At 31.3% G+C, this 8,960-nt stretch overlaps 1 protein-coding gene across 3 annotated transcripts in view; it reads left to right on the forward strand.

The window, feature by feature from the left end:
* Positions 1-8,696, forward strand: part of LOC111697330 (uncharacterized) — a 28,426-nt gene extending 19,730 nt beyond the window's left edge. For 2 of the 3 annotated variants that reach the window (XM_023467284.1, XM_023467285.1), the window contains 9 exons: positions 1,320-1,404; positions 1,785-1,845; positions 2,342-2,468; positions 4,050-4,114; positions 5,121-5,205; positions 5,324-5,444; positions 5,527-5,631; positions 6,035-6,152; positions 8,495-8,696. In XM_023467284.1, the coding sequence (XP_023323052.1) occupies positions 1,320-1,404; positions 1,785-1,845; positions 2,342-2,468; positions 4,050-4,114; positions 5,121-5,205; positions 5,324-5,444; positions 5,527-5,631; positions 6,035-6,152; positions 8,495-8,525 (798 nt within the window). In that variant the 3' untranslated portion in view covers positions 8,526-8,696. Of the gene's footprint in view, positions 1-1,319; positions 1,405-1,784; positions 1,846-2,341; positions 2,469-4,049; positions 4,115-5,120; positions 5,206-5,323; positions 5,445-5,526; positions 5,632-6,034; positions 6,440-7,321; positions 7,637-8,494 lie in introns of those variants that run through there. The other variant, XR_002764266.1, reaches the window with a different exon arrangement.
* Positions 8,697-8,960: the final 264 nt, after the last annotated feature.

An 8,960-nucleotide genomic window follows, 5' to 3' on the forward strand; every position in this document is an offset into this window, starting at 1 on the left:
ATAAGTACATAATACATACAATATAAAATATAATAGTTAATATGTATTTGATGAATTAGATAAGCGTCGTATATACTTATCCATTTTCTGCATCTGTATGTGTATTGTATAAGTACATAATACATACAATATAAAATATAATAGTTAATATGTATTTGATGAATTAGATAAGCGTCGTATATACTTATCCATTTTCTGCATCTGTATGTGTATTGTATAAGTATGCTCGTCTACTTTCCATTCTAAAGCATTAAAAAATCGGTTCGTAAAATAGAATATAAAACTTGTGTGAAAAGATACCCAACTTTGTCTGGAATTATAAAGTTCCCCTTCTAATATTTCAACTTGATGCTTTGGTGAAGATTTAAAAGATATGGAATGAAGATATAGTTTTTCAATAAGCTATCGTAATGAATATATTATCGATAATTCCAAGGTTGTATAATAAGGTTATTTACTCTTGTTGCGCTCCGATGTGCTGAAAATGTCGTCTCCTAAGATAAATGGATAAATACCAAATATGAAGTCACTCCCGCCTCTATAATCAGTGACGTCATATAGGGTATTTATCTATCTATCTTAGGAGACGACATTTTCCGTACATTGGAGCGCAACGAAAGTAATTAGCCTTATAATGCAACCTTGGATAATTTACTTTAAAATCCTCTTATATCAAAGTCCTTTTTGAAGTGCTAATTCCTGAAACGAAATAGTTATCGACAAATGGTTTAAAGATATTGATAAATTTTTCCATTTTTAATAAAAGGGTAATTTACTACTACTAATACAACTCCTCAATGAGCTTAATCTTTCAACAACAAAAATTTAGAAATATTACAAGAGATGTTGATGGATTTTATATAGATTTGTTCAGTATTCGGCGCACTTTATTAAAAGGAATAAGGGAACACATTTGTCATCCTAAATTGTCATCTTTACAATGAATGATTTTTTGGTCTTCAGTAATCTTTTTTCTTCAATTTGTTTTTTAAAAACACCTTTTTATCATATCTTTCTTTATTCAATGACTTTTTTAAAGATGTGCAGTTAAAACGTTATTTGGAGGTTTAATTTTCGATTTCATCAAAAATGTATCATACATTTGTGCCCTAAGCACTGAGTTTAGAAGAGGTTAGGGGGCAAGAGCCGTAGCTAGGACAGACTTGCGAAGTTGCCACTTATGAAATTGCGCAGTTATGGAGTTGCCACTTGGGAAGTTGACGCTTGATAGTACTAAACATCTTTTAAATGATAAACCTAATATAACAATTCAGAGAAACCCCTGAAAATAAAATAATTAATTTTGTTAATTTTTTCAGGCTTTGTACTCTGTGAGTAGGGATCTGAATCTAGGCTCTAGTTCTATCAGTAATAAATCAGGAACTCCGGGATCTACTTCATCGGGTAGGAGATGATCAGGGTTATGAATATGTTACTGTACATGGTCAAGATAAGGGTCATGATCGAAATGATTGTCATGTTCATGGTCATGGTCAATTGATAATTGTTGAAGTATTGGCAAGTATTAGTCTAGTTTATGTGCATAATCGAAATTATGGTCATGTTTTGTGTCAGTGGCATAGCGAGTTAATGTTCATGGTCAAGAAAATGGCCTTGGTCAAGATAATGGTCAATGGTCATGGTCATGGTAATGGTTATAATTAAGATATAGGAATGGCCAAGATAATGGTCACGGTTCGGATAATGGTCATGGTAAAGATATTACTTATAATCATTGTCATGGCCAGGATAATGATTTCTTTTAATGATTTATTTGTCTGCAGGTATTTCTGGTTCGGGAAGCCAGAGAAGCCAGGATTCAGCAGCTCAAAATATTACAAAAAGGTGAAACAAGTCTTGAAATTTACTACATTTATAAACTTACATAACATTTTTAACAAGCCGACAAATCATAATTGTGTGTTAACATGAAATACTTTAAAAACTGGTTTTACATGTTTGTTAACCAAACTTAAATCTACACATGAGAAAAGGTCAAATAATACATTGCACAGTTGTGTGTCCTCGTAGCTCCTCTAGTTTCGGTTTTAAGCCTGAAAAAAAGCAAATTTATTTGATTTCATATTGTATACTTCCTCATAGTTTGATTGAAAACAAGTAAGGTTTCAATCTGACATAAAGCTCTGACCTGCTTGTTACCCTGACCAATTGGATAAACTGACCTACTTGTTACCCTGACCTATTGGATAAACTGACCTACTTGTTACCCTGACCTATTGGATGAACTGACCTACTTGTTACTCTGACCTATTTGATAAACTGACCTACTGATTCGTGTATTAACCTGACATATTTATTAATTCTGATTTTATACTCCTAGGTTCTCATTCTTTGGATTAACTCCGTGGCGTAATGAAGAAGATTCTGACAGTGGAACTGCAGATATGCATGCTCTTGACACATCTCCTGCTGATAGCAAGGATAGCAGGAAACGAGGAAGGGAGAAGGTAGGAATATATTAGATAGCAAGGATAGCAGGAAACGAGGAAGGGAGAAGGTAGGAGTATATTAGATAGCAAGGATAGCAGGAAACGAGGAAGGGAGAAGGTAGGAGTATATTAGATAGCAAGGATAGCAGGAAACGAGGAAGGGAGAAGGTAGGGGTATATTAGATAGCAAGGATAGCAGGAAACGAGGAAGGGAAAAGGCAAGAGTATATTAGATACCAAGGATAGCAGGAAACGAGGAAGGGAGAAGGTATGCAGATATAAAGATAATCTAAATAAATGTCTAAATTAGGAAGATAATTATAAATAAATGTCTCAGCTCTATAGAAATTATCTGGGAATAAGATAAAGAATAAATGTCTACTGTCTAGGCTCTTTAAGATGTTATTTGTCTCAAGAAAATAAAGAACAAATAATGAATAAATGTCTAGGAAAAGTAGGAAAATAATAATGAATAAATGTCGAGGATTTTAAAGATTTTGTCTTTGGAGATAATACTGAATAAATGTCTAGGAAAATAATGATGATTAAATGTCTAAGAAAATAATAAAGAATAAATGTCTAGAAAGATAATAATGAATAAATGTCTAGGAAAATAATGATGATTAAATGTCTAGGAAAATAATTAAGAATAAATGTCTAGGAAAATGATAATGAATACATGTCTAGGAAAATAATAATGAATGAATGTCTAGGAAAATAATAATGAATAAATGTTTAGGAAAATAATAATTATAAAATGTCTAGGAAAATAATAATGAATNATAACTTCCAGTATATATATTTCTTATAACTTATTACTAGAGGGTTCAGAACTAGAGTCAATATCGATATCGCACGTGTAGACTGTAGATGATGATATCAGTACTATGCCCCGTATCCGTTCTATCTCATTCTGTTGAATCTTGTGGAACTAGTTTAACGCGGCCAGGCATCGTCTTCCACAAATGAATAAATGTTTAGGAAAATAATAATGAATAAATTTCTAGGAAAATAATAATGAATAAATGTTTAGGAAAATAATAATGAATAAATGTTTAGGAAAATAATAATGAATAAATGTCAAGGAAAATAATAATGAATAAATGTCTAGGAAAATAATAATGAATAAATGTTTAGGAAAATAATAATGAATATAAATGTCTAGGAAAATAATACCGGATAAATGTTTAGAAAAATAATAACGAATAAATGTCTAGGAAAATAATAATGAATAAATGTCTAGGAAGATAAAATAAACAAATGTCTAGGAAGATAATAATGAATACATGTCTAGGAAGATAATATAAATAAATGTCTAGGAAGATAATATAAATAAATGTCTAGGAAGATAATAATGAATAAATGTCTAGGAAAATAATAATGAATAAATGTCTGGGAAAATAATAATGAATAAATGTCTAGGAAGATAAAATAAATAAATGTCTAGGAAGATAATAATGAATACATGTCTAGGAAGATAATATAAATAAATGTCTAGGAAGATAATATAAATAAATGTCTAGGAAAATAATAATGAATAAATGTCTAGGAAGATAAAATAAATAAATGTCTAGGAAGATAATATAAATAAATGTCTAGGCTCTAGAAGATCTAAGTTTGGCAAAGAGAAGAAGAACTGAGGGAACAGCTTCAGCCTGCTCAAGGTAATAAAAATATACATTTTATTAAAAACTAACTTGGAAACACAGCTTTGTATTGTCTGGAAACTAAACTTTCTCTAAAATTGTCAATGCTACGGTTCAAACGAGTTCCCTTATTATAATTTGAGGCAAAAAAGGACAAGGGGTTTAAAAGTTATGATCGGACTTACAAACGGAGATTAATACTTATATATAGAACTAGCTTGGTAACCCAGCGCTGCCCATCTTACTCATAGTTACTCCCGCCGCTTACCTGCACTTGAACAATTTTACCGGGAAACAAAATGTTCGCTATTAGAACCTTAAAACCAAGTTAAGAACATTCCCGTGGGTTTCTCGAGTTCTGTCAAACAAACAGACAAATAGAGATTACAACTGTATATATATATAGATGTTTCTCATCTAAACCCTTAGATATGTGAAATAAAAAATAATCTCCAAGATTGTGTAGTGGGTAGAACATTTTAATCATTATAAATGACAAATATTTTTAAAACCTTTTCTGTCTTTCAAATGAAACTGATTGAATCTAGGGGAACTGGCGTGAAATTAACTTTGAATTTAAAAATGAAAAATGCATTATATTTCAGGCACATTATATTTCATTTTGTGTGCTAAATGGACGACTCCAGATTATATTACTCAATGCTCATACGTTACATATTACATATAGCAAATAAGATGGATGAATGAATAAAATATGATCATGAAGTATGACGGGTTCGAAAATTCTGAAGTAGAAAGAATATTCTTCTTTAAGTAGTAAAAGTCACTTTTCAAGTTTTTAACTTTTATTATCCATCCTTTATAGTTTACAGATAAAAAATATTTATTTTAGGTCCCTAAAGTACTCCAAACTATTTTTTTAAACCGTAGCAGGAATACAATTTACCGAACTTTTATTTTAACTTTTGCATACATTGCCCTACAGAAAGAAAATTAACGATACCTTGATTAAAGTATTTAAAAATCAAAATGGCCGCCTAGTAATCAGCTGTTTATTGTTCAGAGCAAGTAGAGGAGAGAAGGAGAAGAGGAAGGAGAGGGACAGCTACAGCAGTAGTGACGAGAGCGGGCCGGAGGATACCGGACATGTAATTATTGTTATAGTTGTTTTGTTCTTTTTGTTGCTGTTGTTGTTGTTGTTTATTGTTTTTGTTTTTAAGAATATTTTTAATTTTTAAAGAAAATATCTAAATGACAAATGCTTAGGCAAGTAAAAAGGCTCGGAGTGTATCTACTGAGCAGTTTAAGAGGAACCCGTACAAGCTGACCGATCAAGATCTCTGGCAGATATCTGCTCATATGAACGCGATCAATTGGAGAGCGCTTGGTATGATCAAATAGAAATATCCGGGGGNGGGTATGATCTGAACCAAACCCCTTATTAAACGTAAATATTTTTCAAATTTTAGGGCGCACGTTGGGACTTGAAGAATCAGTATTGTTAAACCTTGAGCACGCACATAAAGGATCCGGAATGCGAGAATGCGCCTACCAAACTTTGCTGACATGGAAAGGTAATTACTTTTGAAAGAAAACCCACGAAATTCTTGTCCGCCATTTTTTTTCTCGAGATTTGTTATCGTTTTATTTTGCAAAGACTTTGTCTAAATTTTGTACTTTTATAGGACTATACTGTTTAGTATGAGACATGTCCGATTCAACGTGGTACCTAAATACCTTTAAATGCCTGGTTTGATCAACTTTCCAAGAATGGACAAGAACTTGTAAAATTGATCGTTTTAAGTTTTAGCTTCTCTTTAGAAGTGCTCTGTATATTCTGCTCCAGAAAATATTTTCAAGCTAGAAAAACTTACAATACCTTTTACATTGTTAAAGGGTGAATCTGTCATGCTCTCTATAATTAAAGAGTTGGTAGAAATTATATCCACAGTCCCTTTAAATCGTTCTTTTTTGCAGAGACTCGTCCTAAGTTTTGTACTTTTGGTGGATTGTACACATCGTTGTGTGAGGAGAAAATGAATAGCGTGGCTAAACACATGGCAACCCTTCTCTCTTCAGGATCTATCTCTACCAAGTAGGAAACTGTACGGTACATGTGTAAACGTACGATAGCGGTGAAATGGATATTTTGTAACCCCCCTCCTTCACCCTAAAAGAACCCCCCCCCCCCCCTGTTATCCCGGTTAAATTATGAGAAATCTCAATTTAAAGTAGCAAAATTTTACTGCAAGTTCTTGCACATTATAATTTATGTACCCAATTCTTCGTACATAAATTCTTTATGTTCGTATTTGCTCACAAAATAAACTCTGTACATCGTTTACACTGTACATAAGTTTAATTCATTTGTTTTACATTTGGGTAGGGTTTCCAACGCAAGTGGATTTTACTTGCGCGAAATTGCGAGCCCTTGCGCGCAAGTGAATTTAATTGCGCGCAATTCCGTAATGATTGCGCGCCAATAAACGCAACGGAATTGCGCGCGAATTGCGTTCAAAAATATTCAATTTAAACTTTGGCTGTGGCATACCATAAACTGAACTTCACTTTCAGTCTCAAATGCTAAGAAAATTGAATTGAAACTTAATATTTTGTTTTACAATATTTCTTTGCAGCATGATAACCAGAAAACTCTGGCATAGAAAGACGATATTTTAGACTCAAGCAGACCCATGTAACTGGATAAGTGATTTAATAAGTTAATAATTAATTTTGTTTGACTTGTAACTATAACATTAAATACACTGTGATGTTGTCTTTCTGTACCATAGTTTTCTGGTTCTCACTGTAGCAAAATATCTAATTTTGAATAAACGAACCTTACAATTTTAACCAAACAAATTTTCCATTTTAAAGTTTATCCAATGTTAACAAATGAAAAATGTATCGTATTTAATTGTTAATTAGTAGCTTAACCGCAAGAAACTTTAAAATTTGAAAACTGTTGAAACAAGTGACACTCGGGCCTCGATTATTTTAAAATCAACAGAGATATTTAATTCCATTCTTGTATCTGCTGCATTTGTAAGTCTAACATTTGAAATTATTGATTCTTAGATATGAAACCAATTACGATGCACGCAATTCCGCGCAATTCCACGCAATTCCGCGAACATTTAATTGCTTCCTTTTTCGCAATTTAAGCGCAATTGCGCGCAATGAAATGGCGCAAGCAGAAGCAACCATTGCGCGCAATTCCGCGCAACAGAATTCCGATTTGAAACCCTACATTTGGGCCAATAGTTCTATGCATTTAATTTGTATCCATGTATATATATGTGTTTTCTAAACGTACTGCCAAATATTTATGTACAAACCACTAAGTAGTACGCTTATGCTCAAACAATAATGTTCAGCTTATAGATAGTGACTTCACTTTTTAGTTGAAAGTTTTAAGTTCTTATTTTTGTCAACACTCTATACCTCCATTTTATTTACAATGCACGTAAACCGGTTCAAACTATAACAAACAATAAGCTGGAAATCAAAAGTAATGTATGCAGTACAAAAATTAAAATTAATAATTGTTCTCTTTATAATACATATGTAACAGTTGTACTCACGTTTTCATTAAACGTTAAGTGTACTTCTATTAAATGTACTTTGTTATGTAAAAAGTGTGGAAATCCTTGAATGAAAGTGTAGGTACGTAAAACTAGAGTTTTACATTTTCAAGATATAAATTTGTTTCTATTGATTTATAATTCCGACATAAATTCCTCATCCTTATTCTTCTGAATCGACAGATTAAGTTAGATCCACCAATCAGAAGCTTAAAAAAAGTTAAACTCATTTATAATTAGACAAAGGAAGAATTTTTATAATGTCGCCTTAAATTTGAATTTACAGGGATATATGTAATTTACTGAAGCACAATCAAAATTTCCGTGTTGTTCAGAAAATATTTTATCTTGTTTAAGTTGAGTAAATACTCAGAAATTGCTCTGAATTATATGTTATCAAACAGCTTCATATAGTTTGGCTCTAATTTACTTATAAAATCCTTCATCTATATAATAAAGCACTTCGTTCATATGTATTTCAGCTATAGCTGGCCAAACAGCTAGACCGAATGGGCTGACATTTTTCAAGGAACCCTTGAGTTAACATAGGCTAAAAAATAGATTTTTTTCTTCAAAATTCGGATTTTTTTTAATCGAAATTTTTGTTTTAAATTTCGATCTATAAAAATCCACGGGCAATTCCGGGCATTTCAGCGGCAAACCCTAGTAATACATTTCAAGGCAATATTTTAAAAAGTTTTTCGATGTCTTATATTTTAGTTTATCTGTATTCATGAGCTTCAAATTCTTAAAGCTAAATCCGAAATATTATAGATTTTATAACGACTTTCTAATTTATCAAATTATTCTGATGATTTTTGGGACACCCTATCTTAACAATTATACATTATAGGTTGTACGGAGAGAAGAGAACTCGTGTCTAGTGAACTGAACCTAACTTCATCAAGAATGCTTTAAACCTAATTAAAAATATTTAATTAAAATTTTGATCTCAATTTAACATGTGATTAGGTATGAAAGGAAATTTTAGAATATTAGTATTTTTGGAAGTATTTATAATGTTGTATACTGAATAAACCGTCTTTTCAACAAAATTCTTTGAATAAGGATTAAAATTTATTTTTTATTGAAATTTCATCAAATTATTCCTTCTTTTCATAAACTTTGCGGCTTTCTTATTTAAAGTCTTTTGTTTGCACGTAAATTCAATTTTCGTTGAAAATCTTATTAATATTTTTTTATATTTTTCAATTAATGAATAGTTTTGCACACTAGGATTTTTTATTGAGTACTGGAATGAATTTATTATCAAAATCTAATCGTTATAAATAATTTATTTTTGGAATTTTTGTCGGTAA

Source organism: Eurytemora carolleeae, unplaced genomic scaffold (assembly GCF_000591075.1).
Source record: "Eurytemora carolleeae unplaced genomic scaffold, Eaff_2.0 scaffold75, whole genome shotgun sequence".
In the NCBI taxonomy this organism is placed as follows: domain Eukaryota; kingdom Metazoa; phylum Arthropoda; class Copepoda; order Calanoida; family Temoridae; genus Eurytemora; species Eurytemora carolleeae.